The following is a 24,777-nucleotide window of genomic DNA, read 5'->3' as shown; positions in this document are numbered from 1 at the left end:
TATGGAATTGCTTCCCGCATTAACGCAACCTAGATGAAGTGGCGTTCCGCAACTGGTGTTCTTTGTGATCGACGTATCAGCGAGCGTCTGAAATCTAAAATTTACCGCATTGTCGTCTGACCTGTAGCTCTCCATGGTTCTAAGTGTTGGCCGACTATAAAAGACAATGAACGGCGTCTTGCGGTAATTGAGACCAAGATGTTGCGTTGGACTAGTGGCGTGACACGTTTTGATCAATCTGAAATGAGAATATCCGTAATCGATATGGAGTTGCACCTATCGTAGAAAATCTGCGAGAGAGGCGTCTTCAATGTTATGGTCAAGTAATTCGCGCTAACGAGAATTCACTTGCCAAGATTGGTCTGAACATCGAAGTCGATGGTAAACGACCAAAAGGCCGGCCAAAACAACGGTGGCTTGATACGCTGGATGGGGACTAAAAAGCGTCGAGATTGCATCCAGATCAGGCATTTGATAGGGCCAAATGGCGAGGCCGATCACGATGAGCCGACCCCGCTTGTGAACGGGACAAAGGCTGAAGAAAAATAAGATAGGGAAGCGACGCTTAAATTGCGCTCGATATTAACGTCCTTTTAATCAAACACCAATTGAATATGTGTAGCTTTTTCTTCTTTATTTCTTCTTTTCACTTACACTCTGTTTACAATCTATTGATGGTATCTTTCCTGTTTTGGCAGTTGTTACAGAAATTAATGATGTATATTTGATATTTAGCTTTACTTTTGTGCCTTCATTCAATATGACTAATGAATTTTCGTCGAATAAATTGCCTACTTTCGGTGTTACATTATGGATTTTATAACTTGTTACAATACGTCTCCATTTGCTATAAAACAATGATTCAAACATTCCATGTAGTTCCTCAGAAAAATCTGTAGAATGATATAATGAGAATTATCCTAGTCAACCCTCTGCAGATTTGCGTAGGTCACAAAAATAACACTTGATTAATGTAAGATGGAGTCTCAACATTAGTTTCAATATTTTCTCTAACAATTCAGATTAACTGCTTTTAATGTAGTAGATACATGATAACTGCTTGATAGTTTGTTCAATTAAGTTTGCAATAATTACATCTTGAGCTAGTTTACTATTACTTTGAGATGATCACCTAAAAGGAATGCGTAAGTTTCGTGGAGGAAATACAGCGTTTTCTCTATTTCGAGGTAAGAAATATGTGGCTCAGCAAAAGTGTCCTATGTGATGTTGCTAATACCTAAGGTATTTCTACTATGATCCTGGAGGATTCTCATTGAAACTCTATTGTCTATCGATGAATGTAAGCTGAATAAGTTATTTATAATAGAAAACCATGTTTATTCTGATAATGCAGTATGGCTGATCTCAATGAATCCTTAAAACGTTTAAATTGGTTTGTTGCATTTATAAATATCTAATATTCAAATTAATAATTATTTCACTTCGAAATAACAAAAGATAAAGGAGCGGAATTTTCCGATTTGGTAGCTGCATTCATTATTTCATTACGAAATGGAAGTTAGACTGTTCGGAAAATGAGGAAGGTTGCGGCTAGGGCAGCACCAATTATTGCTAAAGTTCCTTGAATTGATGTTGAGCCATTACAGTTGTCGGTTGAACAAGCGCAGACTTCTTGACGACCACCGAATCCTGCACGTTGGTAGCAAGCATTCTTGTATGCTGAGTCATCCCATCCGCAAGTCCTGATGACTCGGTTATCTGGTGGTACTGGAAAAGGGAAACAGGAAAGTGAAAATAAAGTAATCACAAAAAATATTTTTGCAATAATTCCAATATGTAATTATGCATTTTGAAAGAAGGATAGTATGGGCTTTGGAAATAGTAAATATTTGCAGGAATGCTTCATGTCGTTACCGGTGGCGTCTGAGCTAAATATATTAGACGTCAGGAAGGAGACAGGTCTCAGTGGCGCAGGTGCTAAATGGTACCTGCGCTAGGTACCAGAAGAGGCCCTTAAGAAGGCTCAGGATAGACTTAAGCCATCTTTATCGGAACCAAGAAAGCAGGGAGCAGCAGAGATTAGCCCGCATGGAGGGAATGCTCCCAAAAATCCACCCCTGAACCCAAGGGGGGAGAAAACCCGGCAGGTCAGGGGTGAAAGCAGAAATCAGGAAGCCCGCCCGCCCGCCACCTGTGTTAGTACGGTCAAGGGCATTCGACTGGCCATACTGCCAAGAATGTTTCCCGAGCAAATACTCACTGGTGAGGAGCAGGAAACCATTGAAGACCTTGTCGTCAGGTAGATGTTTAAGGGATGGACTGCGAAACTTGTATTCACCGGGATACGCTTTCGACTAGGTCCTATATTGGTGGACTGCGCGACAGAAGACACTGCAGAGTGGCTTAGGACCATAGTTCCTAAATTGCCAGGCTGGGAAGAAGCAGAACTGTTAGCATGTGCTGGGGATGACATACCAGGAGCACACATGGTGACAGTTTTTCTCCCGAAAGCCGTAACAATAGAGAGGGAGGATCTCATGGATCTCCTAATCGCTCAGAATGAGGATCTCCATGAAGAATCTTCACAAGCGAGGTGGAGGGCAAGAGTAGACTGCTCGCGATCGGGGTAGTTGACCGATACCTGGAGGCAGTCAAACGTCGGAGTTGCCGAACTATCGAGTTGGCAACATACCTGTGCACGTGCACAGAGAAAAGCCGAGGAAAGACACCTCGGAGGAGACACCGGGTGAAAAGCATACCGAAGTCCCAGAAGAACTCTAGGAAGTCACAGAGATGAAAAGGACTGAATCCGCAAGGAAAGTAGACCTGCTGCCCAGTGAAGAGCAGAAGCTGGACGACCTAGACCAAGGATTTCTAGGGCTCAGGGTGGACAGCGACGCGCAGGAAAGCGCCTTGTCGGAGGAGGAGGGCGATACTCCGACATTGGAGAAGAGCTCTAAACAATAACGGAGCCAATGGCCAGCACTAAGATAGCCCAGATAAACCTCCACCATGCGAAAGCTGCATCTGCGGTAATTGCAAGGGCAAGCTCCAAGGAGAGCATTGGAATAGTGCTGGCTCAGGAGCCCTGGGTGTACCGGGGGTAGATTCGCGGTCTGCAAGGACGAAGCATGCAGGTAATTTGGTACTCTTGTGAAAAACCAAGAGCTTGCATAATTCTTAAATGCAATTTAAAATATATATGTCTTTCAGAGTCCTTGACCGGGGACGAAGTGGCTATTTAAGTCTCATTGGAAGCCGGGAGGAGCACTCGAGTGGCACTCGTGGTATCAGGATACTTCCCAAGAGGCGACAGAGGAACAAATTGCTAAACTTGTGAAGTGCTGTGAGAAGAAGGTGTTACCACTTCTCCGCGACTGCGATGCCAAAGCCCATCACGAAGTCTGGGGAAGCAGCGACACCAATCGAAGAGGTGAGTACCTTCTTGAATTTATTCTTAGTTAGAAATATATAACTTAGGAAATACTCCAACATTTGTGACCAGCAGTAGACAGGAAGTACTAGATATAACTCTACGAACTACTCTAGTGAACGGGCTGGTCAGGAATTGGAGGGTGTCGGATGAGCCTTCTACATATGTCTGGTTACTGAATAATCAGATTCGACATTGAGGGTAACTTCGAAATAAAAAGAATAATAAGGAATCCTAGGACACGTCTTGGGAATCCTATGCAACGCACTTGAGTAAAAACATGGCCCACCTTCAAGTGAGCGGTGATATCAGGGGCGAACTGGAACTAGAAACAGTGGTGGAAAACCTCAATACAGTCATCATTGACGCTTATGAGGCCAGCTGTCCGGCTAAGACAGGAACCTGGCCAGAATGAGAACAGAGGTACGAAAACTCTTCAGCCGGATAAAACAACGGGGACTGGCAGAGGTATAAAAATGCATTGACTGCGTATAGCAGCGCGATGAGGGAAGCAAATCGGAACAGCTTTAAGGGAATTCCGTGAATGGATCGAACAGATCACAGAAGCAACCAGGCTTTATAAAGCTGTAGCCAAACACAGGGAAATATCCTGTCTGTTTGAAGAAGGAAGATGGGACATTTACCGAGGATGAAGAGGACAGAGTACACCTGCTTCTCAGAACTCATACCCCGGGGTCCTACCCCACGGTGGCAGGCGACAACATTGTGCCTGACACCTCAACAACGAATAAAAGGGGAAGAAAGGAGAACTGGAAACTAGCAAAAGAGGTATGCTCAGAAGCTAGGCTAAGGTGGGCATTGGAAACTTTTAAACCACTGAAATTACCCGGAGTAGATGGCATTTTTCCACCACTAATCCAGAGACGCCTAGGAATCATCTTAGAGTCTCTTCTGAGGGTGGTAAAGGGCATTGATCAAAAGTGGTCTTTATTCCGAAAGCGGGAAAATGGATGCTTTTCACCCTAAATCTTTCAGACCAATTTGCCTAACATTGTTTGTACTCAAAACGGCAGAGAAGGTCATAGACAACTATATTAGAACTAACGTTCTAAAGCGTAATTCCCTACAATAGTGTCAACACACTTACCGGGCAGGACGGTCAACTGAAACTGCTCTGTATCAGCTGACGGATGTACTGCGGGATATCGTAGAAACAAAATAAATAACACTGTGTGCGTTTTTGGATATCGAAGGAGCATTCGACAACACATCGCACACAGAGATACAAGATGCCCTGAGCCGGAAGGGAGTGGGAAACACCCTGGCTTTCTGGATGGGCAAAATGCTAGATAGTTCGCAAATAGAAGTACTGACAGGTAAAAATTCTATAGTCATGAGTACTACTCAAGGTTGTACATAGGGTGGGTTACTATCGCCTCTTCTGTGGAGTATGGTAGTGGACGAACTCCTGGACGTGCTAACAAATACTGGAATACATGTCCAGGGTTACGCGGACAACATTGTTTTAATCTATAGGGGCAAATATGAGGATGCGCTATGTGGTGCCTGGTGCAGTAAGGTGGGACTGCGGATCAATCCAGTCAAAACCAGCATAGTACCATTCACTAGGAGACGTAAGCTTGATCACTTGAGAGCCATAAGGTTTACACGGGCCAGAACCCTTCTGTGGAATCGGAAACTGTTTCATGGCTATGACATTAAAAAATAAAGAGGAACGGTTGAGGGAACTATACTGGGCGGGCCTACCAGGGATAGAGCAGTCCAGGGTGCTTATGGGGGGATACGAACCCATGCGCAAAAAGGATTGCTTAATCCTCACCAAAAAGAACCTCCTAATTATAGTGGGAATTCTCACTGGTCATTGTCGGCTAAACTGTCACCTAGGGAAGCTAGGGATATCTACGGACACTGTCAGCCCGTTCTGTGCGGAGTGTGATGAGACCTCTGTACACGTTTTTGGACAGGGTCCGGCACTTGTGGAAAATAGGTGGAGGCATCTGGGAAAACACTTAATATCAGATGCAAAGTTGAAAAATCTAAAAGTAGGGAATATACCAAAATTACTAACGGTTATAAGCTTGCTTGAGGTACTATGATTAATAGGTACACTATAACCGAAGACGAACCAACCAACAATATCAAAACGCACTGGTCAAACATGAAGAATAAGGATAGGAGAATACAACTTTGAGACCGTTGACAATTTCTCCTATCTAGGGTCGAAAATCACAACCGATAACAGCTACGATGATGAAATCCGCGCACAGTATTTCAGCTTACAAAAACTGTTTCGCTCGAAATGTCTCACCATAGGGTCAAAGCTCTTACTGTACAAGACAATGAGCTTGCCAGTCCTCATGTATTCCTCGGAGACTTGGGTTCTTAGCAAGAAGAATTATGAACTGTTGGCCGCGTTCGAGAGAAGAATCCTCCGAAGAATTTTTGGCCCCCTACATGAGGATGGACGATTCCGTAGCCTGCACAATGACGAAATCTATGAGCGATATCATGACCGTCCGGTTGTGGATAAAATCCAGCTGAATAGGTTACGGTAGGCGGGTCACTTAATCCGTATGGATGAGGATGATCCCACTCGGAAAGTCTATAAGGGCAATATCTATGATAGAAAAAGAAGACGAGGCAGACCCTGCCTAAGATGGAGTGATGGCGTAGGTCAGGACACCAGACAGCTTTTAGGGATATCGAATTGGTGGACCTCGGCGCAAAACCAGGATGTCTGGAGTTTCTTATCAAGGCAGGCCTAGACCGGATACCGGTTGTTGCGCCGTTGATGATGACGATACTTCAAACCCTTGTCGGGGAAATGCCTTTTTTGAGGCGCCAACTCGCTATTTGTGGAGGAGCGATGTCGGTCCAGATTAGGGAGCCGTAGATGATCATTGGTCCTATTAATTGGTTATAGGAGAAAATGTTCGATTTTGGGGACAGGACAGATTTGACTTAAAAGTCACATCAAGGCAAATGAGCTGCTTCACTACGGGGATATAGAAATATAGATTTTTATTGATCAATAATAAAAGCCAATTCCAAAGGTGGCCAAAGATTGAGAAATGACGAGCAATTATATATCCCCGGAGTACGTATGCAGCAAAATGGCAGAATACAGATCAGCTAAGAGGAGACTCCTAGTCAACAATGGAAACGGGGATCCGTAAGGCTCTGCGCGAACCCTGCATACTTAACAATGACTAGATGGACCGCATTGTACGAGCATTATTCTGTAAACATTCCTTACGGGTTGATGGGAACGGCAATGAAAATAAGAACCCGCCAGATATTGGTGGTATCCCGGCGGAAGTAAATAAAATGGTGTTCCACCAACGGCCACACCTGCTGCTCGGCATATTTAGTGCTTGAAGAAGAACATTTTTCTTTGCTACTGCAAGTTGGCGAGGGTCGCGCTAAACAGCAAAAAGAAAAGGAGACTCTAAGCTGTCGTTTGCATATCGACCGTAACGCATGCTTGACACGGCTGAGAAAGTGCTCGAAAATTCATTGGGAATGGATTGGTTGAAGCAATACGTGCTGCCGGGGTTTAGAAGTTTCGTTTTAGAGCAGGCAGATCACGGTGGATGCTGTTATGGAGATCTGCGATGCTGAACAGCTTCCAATCTCAACGGGTAATGCTCTTCATAATTCTTAATGTTAGAAATGCCTTCAATTTCGCAAGATGTGTAGATATACTATGTACCTAGGAAATGATGGGCTTTTCGAATTGCAGGTCGAATCTGGGCTTTCAGTTGGCAAACGACGAATTTTGGGGTCCTGCATCTGCTCTACGGGGCGTAACTACGGCCCTTGATAAGAAGGTGTATCGTCAGTACCTTGCTCAACTTCAGGGACTGGTTTAGAACTGGCCGTGATGACGACTGCGGGGGTGATCCCCGTTGTCCTCTTTGCTAAGGAACGTAAAGTCGTCTACAAGCACAAGGGAAAAGATTCAAGGGATGTAGTTGCTCGTGAAGGACGGCAATGTACGCGGCTCTTCGGTAATTTAGATTCCTGGCTGGATCGAAAGCATGGGGGAATTGAGGTGGAGGTTTCAAGCTTTACTTGCACAAGATTGAGAACTCACGATCCACTGAGTGAGAAGGATGGACGAACTCGATCACACCTTTTTCTCTTGTGCAGGCACAGGTAAGCTCTCTCCAGACAACGTTGTCAGAGATATGCTGAAGAGCGATGGCAGATGGAGTCGTGTTGCGCATGACATTGAGTTTTCTCTTGTTGTGAAGAAAATCGAACTCGACCGGTGGAGGTCCCGGATGGCAGGGTGTTTCTTGAACTAACAATTCACTTCTCATCTCCTCCCCGTTTCCTTGATTACCAGGCTCCCTAAGCCAAGAGAGCGGGAAGGCTAGCCAAAATAGTATGTTAAATACTTTGTGTACGCATTCAGCTATCCTACCCATAAGAAGAAAATCCTGGATCTTGAGAGTATAAGCAGAAAAGTAGAGGAGGCACAAATCTTGAAAATACCAGATAGAAGATATTAACATACTAATTAAAGAACTTGCATTAGTAGATGAAAATAATTTGTATGAGGTTCACCTATATGTAAGCACTTCGAAGCACAAAATCGGGGTATTATAAGGAGGTAAAAAACTGGGTCGATAAGCGAAAAATCATACATATCATACATATATATAGTTGAGAAGTCTGACGGAACTATTAGTGGAAATTAAGGGTGTAAATGCGGAATGCAGCGCGAATAAAATCATATTGCCTTGTAACTGCGAGTCCCTTTCGGGCATGAATCGCTTTGAACACCACGGATTCATAGCAGTGAACATACTTTTAGCAGTGGATGCGAATTGAATCTACACGGAGCTCTACTCGTGAAATGTGCGTAATCACAGCCATTATGAACCTCCTACAAGGAAATCAGCCACAAATAAGGGAACTGACCCAGAGGGCCACCGCCGTTCTTATGGTACCAGTTAATCTCCGGTAAGCCACTTAAGATGAATAGCATCAGGTAAGGCAAAAAAGTGGACTGACGGTTTCGTCCAGGGCAGAAGCAACTCATCAGACGCTGCCTCATCTCTGCCCTGGGAGCAGCGTGACCGAAAGTAATGACAGATGGTAATGGCTCCATTTATATATAATTGCAAACACGATATGAGTTGGAACTATATGAAGTGAAATCTGTCATAAGTTCAGGCCTAAACAAGACCGAAGTGAATTTTTTTGAGGATACTGGGAATTCTGAGTCCGCATCCACTTGATGACGGACCGGACCACTTGGGAAGCAACTTACTTAGTCTCTTGTGGCCCACGCACTCCTCTTTTTTGGGCTTAATATCCAAGTCGACTGACACTTTCGTCCAGGGCAGTAGGAACTCATCAGACGCTGCCTCACCTCGTTTGAGATTATATATAAATGGAGCGATTACCACCTGTCGCTAATTCCGGTTACGCAGCGTCAGACGAGTCAACTTTTTTGATAATCTTGGGTGTTTAGCCCAAAAAAAGAGGAGTCCGTAGACTACAAGAGGGGAAGTAAGTTGCTTCCTAAGTGGTCCAGTTCGTCATCAAGTGAATGCGGACTCAGGATTCGCAGCATCCTCAACAATAAAATTAGGTAAGGTCTTCAAGAGCGAAGTTTTTCACTTGGAAGGGTTTGTACAAGCACTGCCAAAAAATTCAGCACATCTCCATGCACAGTCAAATTGCCTCTCCTTCTCCTTCCTACCTTCCTGCAACTTCAGCACGAGTATGCTATGTATGTATGCTTAGATTAGTAGGTCTAATCGCTATATTCTGTTTTTCAACGAAAGGAAATTGTTGTTAATGCAAATAATTTGTTTCCGAGAATATATAAATCGGTTAGTATAAAGATTTTCCGTATTGTCTGTAGAAGCCATGGATGGTTACATTAAATATTTTATTGAAACCGGTTGAAGCGCTAGGTGTAGGCGTTGTGGCTTATACACACTTCACACTGATATGCGCAAAATTCACTAGCGGATCATTATGCAAAGGAATTATATGAGGAGATAATCTACATACTAGATACTTAAGGATGATTCCTACTTGTACCCTCATCTAGTCAATAGCGTTTGCCGAAGTCGGACTAAAGATAAACACTAGCAAAACCAAGGTTCTCAGTCTACTTGGTCATCGCACGCTTCTTATCTACAGTAATGAGCAAGGCATTGAAGGCACTGATACATTTGCCTATTTAGGAAATGTTGTCTCTGCCGATGGCGACCCTGAATTTAATGTTGCGCGACTCATTAACAGCGCTAGATCCGCCTTCACTGCTTTGTCCGAAATTTGTCAAGCTGAGAATGTTCAGTTCTAACCAACTATCTCAGGATGAGTAGGTCGCCCCAAAAACGCATGATGTACAACGGTGGAGGAAGAGATCAAGTTTCTTGGGAAGTCCTGGAGGGAGCAGAAAAACATGTCAGTAAAATGACAATGATCGACAAACTTGGTGAATCAGGGAGGCTCTTATTGAGTTTGAGTGTAATGGTGTCAGATTCAGTGCTTGCCCAATCTTGAGCAATTTCCAACTTATTTCTGGGGATGTTATCACTATCACTATGTATCTGGATAGATAAGGCATGGGACTCATGGGTACCTGGTTTGACTTATACAGTCACGGCTATTGAGGTTGGTTCGAGTAGGGGAGTCGCGATTTCGGTATGTCGGTTAGAATCAAAAAGAGTTTAGGTGGTTGAGGATTGAGTGCGCATATCTTTGTCAAAAAATTTGGACTAAATCCTCAAGGCTTCGTGCCCATGCGAACGTGTTTAAATGGAGTTTTCCTAATGATCACCAACAACAATTAGGAGGCGCATGATACTTATATTTTCGTCCAGTGTTATGAGTCAGTTTCTAAAAATTTTGAATAAAAGATTGTAATTTAAAAAAAAGTCTGTAGCATACTTACAGTTGTTCACTGCAAACTCAATGATTTGAGTTATTTTCCGGCAAAATGTGTAGGTAACGCCATGTTTGTGATTTCCACATTCGATCGATAGATCATTTGGCGGGATATCTAGGGCGCATCGACTGTCGTTATGACTATTGCATTCATAGCATCGAATTGCTGATCCTGAAATATAAATATAAATTTAGTATTTAAATAGATTTGACAAAAATACCACAAGATTATTTATATTTGTTCACTATTTTATTCATTTATTTGAGAGGAGCAGAACAAAATGTTCCAGATTCCTAGTCCGTCCAGTCCAGAAGTATCACTCACAAACTAATTTGATTTTGTAATCATCATTATCTCTTCTCCATTAGACTTCGATTATTAAATCCATATTGAAATTTTGCACATTACAAACACCATTTCATGCATTAATAATTGTCACTACATTGTGATGGCGTCAAAAAGGTTAATTAGTGCTGATAAACGATGAACTGAAGGAGAGAGTATCACGACTTCCATCCAAACAAATCAGAAGATTAGTCCATGAAACGTATCTTCTTTATAATTTAATGATAGTAGAAGAAAGCAAAGCTTTGGGTGACGCTAAGAATAAATTGAAATTAACAGATAACAGAGATTTTAACAAAATTCGGTAAACTTATAAGATACAGATGAATGATCATTAAAAATAGAAATATTCTTCTGTTTTTGTTATATATGACTTCATATTATTTTGTTTTTATACTGCTGGGCGTCTTATGTGATATTTGGGGGACAGAATGTATTCATAGACTTCGCTACTTGTCGTCAAAGACGATTGGAGTGGATTAAAAATCCAGTGTTACTACTTGAACCAAGATTACCTGCTTCAGCCTATGGTCTAAACCATCCTGTAGCCAGTGATTCCAGTAGTCACTGAACTATACCTGGATAAACACCAAACGGCAATTAAGGTCTAGCACAATTTGATTAAAGGAAAAATAAGTAAATCGCAATTTCTTCTCTGCCAACGTCATGAAATTATTTCACACTTCAGTGTATCCTGGATGGAGTGGCGCTCCACAACTTAATTGTTTTGCCATCGCCGCAGCAACGGACGCTTCAACTTCAAAATGTACCGCAGTGTCGATCCCCCCGGCCGCCATCGAAAGTTCCGTGTATTGGCCGGCCATGAAAAATAATGAACGCCGCCTCGCGGCAATAGAAATAAAGATGTTGCGTGGAAAAATTGCATGGGAAGAGTCTTCGATTCGACGAGAACTCACTAGCTAAGATTGGTTTGAACACAGAAGAAACAGCGATGTTTTCACACTTTAGTTGCTGATTTGAGAACGTATTGACTATACTCGGACGAAGCCTATGGGGAGAATATGAACATTGTATTGACGGGCCCGGCGTGAAAATTATGCTGAAAATTATACGCAACTAAGGTGAAAATTTTGTGTAACCTTATTACCTTGTTCTCAATTAAAATTTCTATTCCAGCCTCCTAGAAAAGCTCCTGATAATCTCCCCCGCTGCGAATAGCATCTTTCTGAAAGGTGGATGAGACGCATTGTCGAGGGCAAGATGACATGAAGGGGATTGGATCTGGTGAGGTCCAGGCGCCATTTAAGAAGTGCAATTGTTAATGGCTCATTTCTTTGCTGAAAGCGATTACAGTGGAGAAAGAACCGTTCTCCAAGATGGTCTAATGGCTTCTCAATGCAGTCGGAGCACCTTTATAGGGTGCAGGTCGCGGCTTCACCCAGACGCATTTTTGACTTTATATGTGATGTGGTGTACATGGTCCCAAATGGACACCGAGGACAGTATTCTCCTCCACAAAAAAGTTATGCTTTTTTTGTAATCCAAGCGTGTACCATTTATGTTTAGTCGAAGATAGTCGTTCTTTGTTTTCCGAATGTTATAGTACCGGACGGTGGTCAAAGGGTAGTATAGGTCCCAGGGCGAAACGTGGATTGGTACCTACGATGGAGCATAAAACCTGGGAAACACCTCCACGTGGTGCCCGCTGGGAGCTCTTTCCTAACGGAAAGCTGCAGACGGAGAAGGATGAAGGCGAGTCTCCTGCACCTAAAAACGGGACAAATTGTACCAACTGGTCCTCTAGGTTGGGGGTTGGTTAGGACTGAAAACCCTTCACGGAAAACTGATGTTACGAAACCGCAACAGGAGCCTTGGACTGGGCAGATTACACAACGATGAGTAAACCATGTGCTCGGAGTAGGTTTCTTAGTAACTCAAAAAATGAAATCTGCTGTTATCGGCTTTGAAAACATAAGCGAACGGTTATGCACTGTACGCTTGTGTGGCAAGTTTAGAAATATTAGCCTCATTAACGTTCACGTCCCTACAGAGGAGACTGCAAAGTCGGGGAAAGATACCTTCTACGAGGCAGCAGAACGAACCGTCGAAGCCTGTCCCAGATATGATATCAAAATCATACTTGAGATTGTGCCAAGTGGGGAAGGAACCCGTATTCGAGCGATACACCAAAATACAAATGATAACGGACTGCGGATGATTCAATTAGCAGTGTCACACGAAATGGTTGTTAGCAGTACCTGGTTTGCGCGGAAAGCGGTCCATAAAGATACTTGGGCCTCTCCAGGCCAGCAGCTTCACCATCTTTTTATCGACTTTAAAGCCGTCTATGACAGCATACCTAGGATTAAACTGTACACGGCCATGAGAGCATTCGGTATCCCGACGAAATTGAGAAGACTGACTAGGCTGACCCTGACCAATGTTCAAGACCAGATAAAAGCAGCAGGATCACTCTTAAGACCATTCAACTATCATGCGTCCTTTTCAACGTGGCCCAGAAGAGAATGATTCGCGATGCAGATGTAAATGCGAGGGGCACCATCCTCTTTAAGTCCACCCAACTACTGGCCTACGCTGACGTACAGTCTACTTTTATCCAGATCGAGCAGGCAGTGCGAGATCTCAGGCTGCACATGAATGAAGGCATTGTCAGCGCCAAAAAACAAAGAACTAACAACATTGAATCGCACTGGTTAAACGAAAACAATAAAGATAGGAAACTATAATTTGGAGACCGTGGAGAATTTCACCTATCTAGGGTTGAAAATCACAACCGATAACAGCTATGACGATGAAATCCGAGCACGGTTTTTGGCTGCTAGCAGAGCCTATTTCAGCTTACAAAAACTGTTTCGCTCGAATCGTCTCACCATAGGGCCAAAGCTCTTACTGTACAAGACAATGATTTTGCTAGTCCTTATGTACTCCTCATAAACCTGGTTTCTTAGCAAAAAATTTGCGAAGAATCCTCCGAAGAATTTAAGGACGAAATCTATGAATGTATCTATGGTTGAACAGGTTGCGCTGCTCGGGCCATTTAATCCGTATGGATGAGGATGATCCATCCCGGAAAGTCTATAAGTTCAATATCTATGGTAGAAAAGAAGAAGAGACAGACCCTGCCTCAGAGGAATGATGGCGTGGATCAGGACGCCAGACAGGTTTTAGGTTTATCGAATTGGTGGACCTCGATGCAAAACCGGGGTGTTAAGAGTTCCTTACTAAGGCAGGCCTAGACCGGATACCGGTTATTGCGCGGTCGATGATGATCTCTGGATATGTGCAAGTACATATTCAAAACGGCAGTCGAGGTGACTGCGATTTTGAGCTAGAGCTTTGGAGGCATAAAATATGGATCACTTTCGGCAGGATCGTCCGCAAATACTGCGCCGAAGATTTACTCGTTCCCTTCAAGTCAACAGTAAGGTATTCATTACCTGCGACCAGAACAGGGAATAGCTCCTAAAACACCTTGCCTCAACCGACCTCCATTCGAGCATGTGACAATGTTAACTGACTTGAGACGCGCCCTTTCCATGTCTCGCCGCCGTGTCACAAATTGCAGAAATCGTAGAATTCCTTTTCGGTTATCGACTTTTGTTATCAGCTCGCGGAGTAGTATCTCCGTCGATTTGTCTTTCTGGTAGAAATATTTTCTGCAGTGAATTGGCCACCTGGAAGTATACGTACTCCTCATGTATCGATCTACAAGTTTTTCTAGTCCTTTTGAAAGGAAGGAAGCTATACTGGTGGAGAGAGTTAGACTCCCATCGAACTTGCATGGAAGATTTTGTTTTGCATATCAAAATTCAGTCTCTGAGTTGACGTCAAATTTGGGGTATAGGATGTCGCTCTTCAAGCAGATTATGATCGCTTCCAATCTATCTTTCACTGTGTGAACGAAAGTTGCTTAGTTAGAAAACTGGTACGATTGACCGAAGTAAAGTTTGAGAAGGCTGAGTCCTAGTTAAAGGTCCTGGGCGAGTTCACACAATTCTTTGAAGCATTGTGCGTGCATGTGTGCGGATTAAAACAAGGGGGTGGAATCGTTCCTATACTTTTTAACTTGGTTTTCGAATACGTTATACCTAAAATAGCTTTAGGCCAGGGAAGATTGGCCTACAAATTTTTGATGATAGCGGGATTTGTTGACGTTAACAACTTGAGATGTCTAATTCCAGCCGTCATCTAAAAATTAGATGAAGCAGCACTAAAAGAAAGAAACTCAAGACGCGACTGTAAAAAAGGGTCCAAATACGACCAAACTTGACAAAGGGGTTCTGATTTCATGGAGGAAGGCAACTTCGTTAACTAGGGGCAAATGTAGTAAAGGATAGCGATGAAAAGGATGAATGACAGTGACAAAATAATGATGAATAAATTCCGGAATGACAAGGCAAAAATAGGGCCTGCGTACTGTACAACTATGAGGCGTGGGGAAGTCGTTAAATTGCGAAAATTGGAGTGGAACGGTCATATGGAACGAACAATCAACGATTAAATACCTAAAAGGGCTTCCGAAGGCAATTTGAAAGGTAATCAGTCAGCGAGAAAACCATGGAATAGGGGGTTGGGGGACTCGGTGGGTGACGTTAGTGAACAGCTGCAGGATTTTCCCAACTGGAGGTGGGGTTGAAGAGTCGAGATGACTGGAGGCCAAGAGTTGATATGGCCTTTCGTGTCATTGACGAACAAGGTTTATTTAAGGGGGTTTCAGATTCAGAGTGTTGAGCGTCGAGTTGCCAGTGTTAGAGTTGATAAGGGTAATGTAAGAGTTAAAAAAGGTTGATATTAGGTTGTTGCATATGAAATGGTCGATTTGGCCATCAAGTGAAGTTAGTTGCGATTTTGCTGTATCAAACCACCAGTTGGCGCTGTTGGTGTCGGATAATGAAGTATAAATACTCCTACATTTAATCAAGGAGCAATTTCAGTTTTGACCATCGTTGTGATAACAGAGAATTAAAAGGAAAAAAAAATCGAAAAGAGCCAAGAAGGTATACATTTTTTGTATGACTTCAAACTCGGCCATGAAGCAGCGGAGGCGACCAGGAACATTAACAGCACATTTGGAGTCACACGGCTGTGGTTCGAAAAATTCCGGTCAGGTGTCGTAAACCTTCAAAGTGAGCCATCCAGGACCATCGATTAACAACGCCGAGCTGCGTTTGCTTGTCGAATCCGACACACGTCAGTCTGTGAAAGACATTGCAGAGAAACTGGGCGTACACTATTCGACAGTTTCTCGGCACTTGCAACAACTTGGAAAGGTGAAAAAACTCGGCAAATGGGTTCCGCATGCCCTTACGGAGCAAAACATAGCGCTTCGAATGGGAATTTGCAGTTCGTTACTCTCCCGCAACACAACCGATCCCTTTTTGCACAGAATAGTGACATGTGATGAAAACTGGAAATTATACGACAATCGTCGCCGATCAGTACAATGGCTAGATGCTGATGAGCCACCGAAGTATATGCCGAAACCGAGAAGAAGGCAATGATGACCCTTTGGTGGTCTACAGCTGGAGTTATCTTATCCACTATTCTTTTTTGACTTAAATGCACAGATATACTGTGGCCAACTCGAGAAAATGCACCAAAAATTGAGTAGTATTCAACGGCGGAGATTAGTCAACAGAGATGGTGTGATGCTCCTTCACGACAATGCACGACCTCATGTATCCAGAACAACGGTTGAAAAGTTGAACGAATTGCAATATGAGACTCTGCCTCATCCACCATATTCACCGGACCTTTCGCCAACCGACTAGCACCTTTTTAAGCATTTGGATCATTTTTTTGCGGAAAAACAATTGAGAAATGAAGAGGCCATCAAAATTGCCTTCAACGAGTTTATCAACACCCGAAAATTGGACTTCTACGAAACTGGCATACATGCTCTGATATCTCGCTGGGAGAAGTGTTTTGAATCGACTGGCACCTACTTTGATGAATTTAATAAAACTTTGTAAGCTTTACAGTCGTTTCAAATTTTAGTACCAAATCGGCCATTTAATGTGCAACAACCTAACAGTTTCGCACTTTTTTAAAAGTTTTGTGTAAAATGAAGTCTTATTATTAAAGTCGGTTTACTGTCTGTCTGTCACACTTTATCTCTGAAACGGTTGCTCCTATTGATAAGCAATTTGGTAGAAAGGTAGAACCTATGAATCTCACTGTATGCAGTGAGTAACATAGTTACACGTTGAGTTTAAGGGGCGGGGGGTGTAACATTTTTTTTTATCGAGTATAGTCATGTGATGCCGATATTGGTTTTGAAATTGGTTGCAAAGGAGAGGCGTGCAGGGGTCAGAAAAGGGTCAATTATTTCAAGAACCCGTTCTCAGAAATTACGCAAACCAAATATCTGAAAAGAAATATGGTGGTCCGTGCACATATCTAGGCCTCAAAATAGTCTCCATACTATATTACTATATTTATTGTCCCCCTCGGACACCACCTTGTCGTGGTGGGGGAGCTTGTGGTAGACACTAAGAGTGTCCAAAAACACATGAAGACGGAAACAAAGGATTCTAACTCTCCAAGTGGTAAGAAGTCACAGACTTCGCATCCACCTGCGATTCTGAGAAATCAGGTCGCGGCCGAGGCACGAATTTTAGGGGCCTCACCTAATTCATGTTCCTAAACGAAGAAATCTGTGGGAGACAGGCTGTTTACTTGACTGGAAAACATACACCGAGAAATCTGACTACAGGCGAACAGCCTGTAATACAAAGACGGAATCCTAGGAAAACGGATGGACAAAGTTCAGTGAACTTCTTGGCGACAAAGTTGAGCTCCCTAGGCAACTAAGGACTCCTTTGGTTCCATGGTAGAACTGAGAACTGCAGAGACTCAGGAACCAGACGACTTATAAATCATGCTTGCAAAAGCAATAAAGATGAAGACTGACTAAACTTCCGGAATTCGAAGCGTGAATATAAGAAGCTCGTAAAACGTTCGAAACCAGACGCTTCTAGAGCATACTTTGCGGAACTAAAAGGTGAAAGGGAGACTTCCAGGTTGTGCAGAGTCCTTAATAAGATGGAGTTGACCAAGTTGGACTCCTTTAGAAATCCGGATGGTACTTTCACGAACTCCAGAGTTGACTATATACAAAATCTCTTGGAAGTACACTACCTGGGAGAACAGGTCTCAGAAGTGGGAAGAAGAGAATTGGCGTTTACTGCACGAAGGTGTTGCAAGGGAAATTGGGACACTACGAGAGCGGTTGTTACCAATGAAAAAGCGAGAGCTGCTATTTGAATATTTCAAAGCACCCGTGTATGGATGGCATCTACCCAGCGATGCTAAAGGAGGGTATAGAGCACTTAGAGGAACTCCTAAGAAATATTTTTCGAGGATGTCTTGTTCTGGGTTACGTGCCTTCCTTTTGGCAGAAGGGGAAGGCAGTCTTCATACCAAAGCCTGGGAAAGATGACTATTCTAATCTAAAGAACTTCAGGCAAATCAGCCTAACATCATTTTCGCTGAAATTGATTGAGACTTGTTTAGCCTCACATTCGCGAGAAGGTGCTATAGTCGCATCCCCTAAATGAAAACCAACATGCTTACCAATGTGGAAAGTCCTGTGAGTCTGCTCTTCATTCTTTGGTTTCAAAGATAGAGGATGCAAGTCTGAGGGGTGAGTAAGGGATGGGGGTGTTTGTGGACATTGAAGAGGCTTTTGACTGTGCGCCCTTCCAAAAGTTCTGCGATGCCGCCAGAGAGCATGGTGTTGACGAAACTCTAATAAAATGGATCTATGCTATGCTCACGCAGAAATTGTTGTGTGCTAAAGTGGGTGTTGATCGCTACTTTACAATGGAAGCTACGAAAGGCTGCCCTCAAGGAGGTGTGCTATCGCCACTTCTATGGACTATGTTGATCAACCCACTACTATGCGAACTGCAAAATCTGCCAACATACGTTCAAGCTTATGCGGATGACGTGGCTGTACTTGCTGTTGGTCGAGATTTCGGAATGGTGGGTAGAAATACACAACGTGCCGTTGATTTGATTGATTGATTGACAGTGGGTGTCTCAGGCATGGACTTTCAGTAAATCCAAATAAAACCACGACGGTATTATTCACAAAAAGGAGGAAATTGAATGGTCTTTGGGTTCCGGAGATGAAGGAAGTGAAGGAGTCTGCTCTACATTCTTTGGTTTCTTAGGGGACGCAATTCTGAAAGGCTAGTACGCGATGGGGTTGTTCGTGGACATTGAAGGGGCTTTTGACTGTGCACCTTTCCAAAGGCTCTGTGATGCCGCCAGAAAGCATGGTGTTGACGAAACTCTAATAAAGCGGATCTAGGTTATGATAACGCAGAGATTGCTGTGTGCTGAAGTGGGTGTTGATCGCGGTAAAACATGGACTTTCAGTAAATCCAAATAAAATCACGACGGTGTTATTTTCAAAATGTAGGAAACTGAATGATCTTTGCCTTCCAAAGATGAGGGGTACAACGCTTCAACTTTCCGAAGACGTGAAATATCTAGCAGTTATTCTAGACAAGAAGCCTCTTTGGAACAAACATGTAGAGGTACAGATGAAACGAGCTCTCACAGCTTATGGGCTGTGTAGGCGGACCTTTGCCTCGACATGGGGACTTAGGCCTCAGGTAGTAATGCCGATATATGTTGCTATCATTATGCCTTATGCCTTATGCATCCGTAGTGTGGTGGGTTAAGGTGAAACAAAAGAGATTTCGCTGTAAACTAGCCACGCAACAAAGAACTGTGTATTTAGGTATCACTAGTGCCATGAGTACCACATCCAGCCCAGTCCTGGATGCATTACTCAATTTGCAGTCCTTGGAATTGTTTATTCAGAGCACAGCAATGGGAGCAGCTCATTGACTAATTCGATTAGATCTATGGGAAAACAATGGACGTGGGGGCACAAAGCATTGGAAGAGTCATTGGGAGAACTGAATCTAGTTTTCGTATTGCCTTCCGATTCTCAGATCCCCATACATCTGTTTGGTAGAAGATATGATGTTATCTTGAAACGGGGAGAAAACTGGGACGAATCAGAAGAATGCGTATTAGGATATACTGGTGTCTTCTACACCGATGGCTCAAAGACAGAGAAAGGAGAGCAGGAGTCTAGCTCTCGAATAAGAGGTGAGCTTTTCTTTTGGGACAATACACAACGGTCTTTCAGGCTGAAGTGTATGCAAACCTAAAGGCTGCAACCTGGAGGATCGACGAGCGGTTGAAGGGCAGCGCATCGTAATCTGTAGCGCTAGTTAAGCTGTATTGAGGGTGTTGAGGTAGTACTTTGATCACTTCAGAATCGCTCAGAAATGTAGAAACCGATTGAATTCTGTTTCCAGATTCAATATGTGGAATTACTCTGGGTATCTGGTCACTGTGGTGTAGAAGGAAATGAAATCTCGGATGCCTTAGCAAAAGAGGCTTCAACTTTCCCCATACCCGGACTGGAACCAGCAATTGTGGTGCCGGTAGCATTGGCTGATGCTGCTATCAAAAACTGGGAACAAGCTTCCCATAATGACAGGTGACGAAGCCTTAATGCTGCTAGACAGATCAAATTCTTCTTGTCAGAACCAAACAAACCTACTGGAAAGTTTATCCTGTCGAAAAGCAAGAAAACTTGCAGAAGTATTGTGAGCGTCCTGACTGGTCATAATTCACTAGCTGGGCATATGTTCAGAATAGGAATTATCCAAGATGATAGGTGTCCATCCTGTAATGAGAAAGCGGAATCCACGGAACATTTTCTATGTGAGTGCCCCGCTTACAGACGCATCAGACATCAGATTTTTGGTGCTGATGTGCTCCAACTGCAGCGGATAGCATCACATCCACTAACAGAAATCCTGCGATACATAAACGAATTCGGGATATTTCGTTAGACGGGGGAGTCGAGTACAATGGACCACTAAGGTCTGAGTGCTCAGAGGCTTTGCCTGTTCTCCACCTTAAACACACACACAGACTGTATTTATTGTAAGTATATTTTCTAGAAATTGACTGAGAACTCCCCTTTAACTTTATCCTAGAATCATCAAATGCAGGAATATAGGGTATACCACAGAGCAGAATACTACCAGTTTGGTGGAAATCGTGCTATTACTAACAGAGTCGTGTGCAAATTTCTAACATTCTAGGTATAAATGGAGTAAAAGCCCACTGGAATATGCTTATATAAGAAATGCACAGAACCTTTCATACCTGAAGCGGTTAGCTTCCGGTTTCCCGACTTATTTCATATATTTAGTAATATAATGGATACGGATATGGGTTGGGATATTCACCCGGATGTGGTCTATCTGCAAGGATAGTTTCTTGGTGAGTATCAACATTTTAAAATTTCTGCATTTCGCAGCACTTAGGTAATCTCTGACAGAGGAAGACCCTGTAACCAATACCTAATACACAATTATGCAAGGTCCTTAATGGACGCACAAAGTCTTTAGTCCAACAGAAAGCGAAAGATTCCACAATTTTGTGTAATTCTTGCCGTATCATTACTGGGAGAAGTGAAATCCCTATGTTGGCGTGCTACAATGCGTTAACTGGGTATATGGGTGACATATTTTAAGGATACCGGGAAATGGTCATGGTTAGATAAACTTGAGAGCTGCTCGGTTTTTGGATAAATTTTCATTAACTAGAAGCTCTACCATTTCTTTAGAAGTGCTTCTCAGTACAGAATTGGTGTTGAAATCAATAGTTGGTATGCGTATATCCTGGCAAATTTTGAAGGAGTAGAACACAATAGAGAACAAAGAGGACATGTTATTGACTCCTAATTTACGATGGCCAAAATAGCGTGATCCGAGATATTAACAAGAAATTTTAGTATAAACTATATTCATACGAATACATATCTATATAAATCCGTGGAGATAATGATTGCATTTTTCGGTCACAAGTAGTGTTTTATGGGTCCTTATTGCGCATGTCCCTAAAAGGAGAGATATGGCGCCAAGGTAACAACAGCAGTACTAAAGGAGGCATTTAGCAATCGATATAACAAAAATTCCTCTCAAGGCAAGAAGATATCATCCCGGAGCCGAAATGCCTTCTATTAACCATGAGACACTAGAAATTCGAAAACATTCAACTTAACCCGGAAACGAATTAAAGACCACCTCCACCACTGGAGATGAGAAATTGTGCGTACGATTTAAATTTAATGCTTCCTCTTTAAGCAAACGCTCGTCAACGGCAAACATAATAAGTTACATAACAATCAAGGGTTCCATTATGACGATTGACCATGATTAAACTGGCCAACCGAAGACTTAGCGAAAGATATATCTGAGCGATTTTATCTCACCTTCCTGCACTGCAACAGTAAGGAAAAGTGCACCAATAATTGCAACGTACTGCATCCTGCGTTCGATCGTGCGTACCGACTATTTTCGAATAGTTCTGTTCCAAACACTCAATTCAAAGGACTCTCGAGCCTTGATATCGAACTATTAGGCACCAGGTTTCCAAAAAGCACCGAATTTTACTAGATGATCACAATTAATTAGAAAGTAAAGCACGTAAGGGAGTGGTACGCGTACGATGTACTATTTTGAATATTTGCCAGTTTTTTAATTCAATTCGAAATCACAAAATCCCGGCACTATCAAACCAGATGAGGAATAGCAGCCGCGCTTGTTCCAACCCGACTGCTGCCCCTTCGGAAAGTATATGTGTGATTTTTGGCTTAGAGTTCACACAGAACGCGGAGACGGAGATGGAGGCAGTGTTGGAAGCAACTCAATGAACGGATGCTGATTGTATCTTTTAGAAACTTTAGAACGTAGACAATTGTTACGGCTCAACGGCATCAAATTACCGCATAATAGGCACTAGAGAAAAAGAGCACAGTAAGACGGTACTTCAATAATGATAGTAATAATAATGAATTAATCACGTAGAACTACATAAATGAGCGACTATGCAACGGAGGGAACACGTCGGTGATTGCTTCATATGTGTTTCAGTGGGGAAAATCCTTTGCGGATTTTGTTTTGCAAAAGGTGAGGAGAATGTTTCCAGTTAGTATTGATGAAGGAATAGTACGGTTGCTAGTGTGAAGCGTTGTATATACGTATGTATGAATATTTCGAATTGGATTCAAGTCACAGTGGACTACAATTTTCGACGGTTTTCGTCCTTTGAGATTTGCATCTAAACTTGTTTCAGGGGTTCCTGCTACAATACCTTCGTGTTATTAAAAAGCAGCTCATTTAGGGATTACTTACTTCCTTAAACTTTCAAGTGGTTAGATGAGAAACGGAAAATCAAATATAAGACGTTTTAGCCTTTTCAAATACCTATGCTCGTTGGCGACACCATTCTTTGCAGGATCGAAGGGAGATTTTTGGAGAAATTTGGAAAAAAACTTAATCAAGAGAACCTTAACTGGCGGTATCTTCGAAAATAAATGGAGTTCTGGTAAACAGAGAGAAAGGGTGGACTACGATATAAACATACATTTATGTACTTAGGGTGTTGTGCCACGCAAAGGAATCGAAATTGGCACTCATAAGTTTGGCAAGAAAAAAATAAGGCAAAATATGAAGTTTGGTCACTGGATTCGAAGAGCCAGAAAAAGCGATGAATCAATTTGGGAAGACATCATGTTGTTAAGTATCATCTATAAGATATTCTCCTCTATCTTCCTAAGCCGGAAAGCCCTATATGCTCTAAACATCATCGGTCCATACCAAAGAGACTTCACTTCAGACAAATCAGCAAAGGATCAGATTTTCTCTGCACGGCAAGCGGCGGAAAAACTGTTGGAATATGGTCAGCAGGTGCACCATCTTTTCACAGTCTGCCTATTATAGTGTGGAGGAGTCAATAACTTGCATGTCGCATGCAAGTAAGCGCGAATCGCGTTAGCCATGACATCGAAAAACAATTTTTGACAGTGAAAATTGTTTTTCGGTGCCTATAGCTTCCGGAGACATTCCGAAAACGGCAATATGCACACCTTTCGGACTCTTTGACTTCACTAGGATGACTTTTGGACTGTGCAATGCGGAGTAAACCTTCCAAAGATTCATCCACTCTATGCTGCGAAACCTCCGCTTCTGTTTCGTATATTTGGATGATTTTCTGGTCGCGTTTCCTTCTGAGTCAGAGCATTTAGAGTACCTTGAGTGCAGTTCCCGACGTCTTCTTGAGGGCGATCTAATACTCAATGTTCAAAAGTACAAATTTCTACAATCGCAGGTGATATTCCTCGGCCACCTGATTACCCCAGAAGGGAACCAATCGGACTCAGTCAAGCTGCAAGCGATTCCGTGCTTCCCGCTTCCAAAAAACGGTAAAGGATCTCAAAAGGTTTTTAGGCATGCTAAACTTCTATTGTTGTTTTTTGGCCAAGACCGGCCACCATCAATCGACTCTTAACGCCTTCTTGTCTGGGCCAAAATCCAAAGACGGGCGTTTGAGACTACCAAGCAACAGCTGGTGGATGCTACATTTCTGGCATTCCCCTTCCCCAACTTCAGCACTTGAGCTTTATCAGCCCCATCACTTTCAATATTTATCTCGTGTCTCGAAAAGATAACGTGGTTGCTGACGCTTTTTCACGTGTTACAGAGGTCAAGATCCCCGCCACGGAAGGATAACGCAGTTCTTCAGAGTTTGAGGACCAACACCAAATACACATTTAGGGAGTTTCCCATTTTTGGCTCAACATCCAGTGTATACTGCGAGACCTCAGAAAAGGAACTAAGGAAATATATTCCGGCCAATTTCCCAAAGGAAGTATTTCACGCCGTCCACAACGGACCGGTTAGTCACCGCGAAGTAGTTCTGGCCGTCCATGAAGGGGACATTACTTCTTGGGACAAACAGTGCATCGCATGCGGAACTGGAAAACTACAAGCATGGGAGGAAGGAGGTAGAAGTCTCCCCTCCGTCCACCAAGCGTTTCCACATAATTCACTTAGCGTTTCTACATAATCCACCTCTACATCATTGGCCAAAGGCAATACCTCTCAAAGACATTACTGGACACTCTTCCGCAGAAGTCCTCTTTCGTGAATGGATTCCACGCTTCGGTGTGCCGGAAATTGTAGTCACCGACCAGGGAACGCAGTTTGAGTCCTCCGTTTTCTCTCCGCGGCTTTAAATGCCACCCTATAACCGAGTGTATGTGTGTGTCCGGATA

The 24,777-nt window shown here is 43.0% G+C and overlaps 1 protein-coding gene across 1 annotated transcript; it reads right to left on the bottom strand.

Annotated features, from left to right (window-relative positions):
• Positions 1–608: 608 nt before the first annotated feature.
• Positions 609–22,476, bottom strand: LOC119661647. Its single transcript, XM_038071079.1, has 3 exons — positions 21,934–22,476; positions 10,299–10,463; positions 609–1,728 (listed from the first exon to the last, which is right to left on the bottom strand). Exons 1-3 carry the CDS (start codon positions 21,986–21,988, stop codon positions 1,520–1,522), a joined length of 429 nt encoding a protein of 142 aa, XP_037927007.1. The 5' UTR covers positions 21,989–22,476; the 3' UTR covers positions 609–1,519.
• Positions 22,477–24,777: the final 2,301 nt, after the last annotated feature.

Source organism: Hermetia illucens, chromosome 1, assembly GCF_905115235.1.
Source record: "Hermetia illucens chromosome 1, iHerIll2.2.curated.20191125, whole genome shotgun sequence".
Lineage (NCBI taxonomy): Eukaryota > Metazoa > Arthropoda > Insecta > Diptera > Stratiomyidae > Hermetia > Hermetia illucens.
Note: the sequence above shows the minus strand (reverse complement) of the source record. Positions and strands in the feature narration are given on the sequence as shown.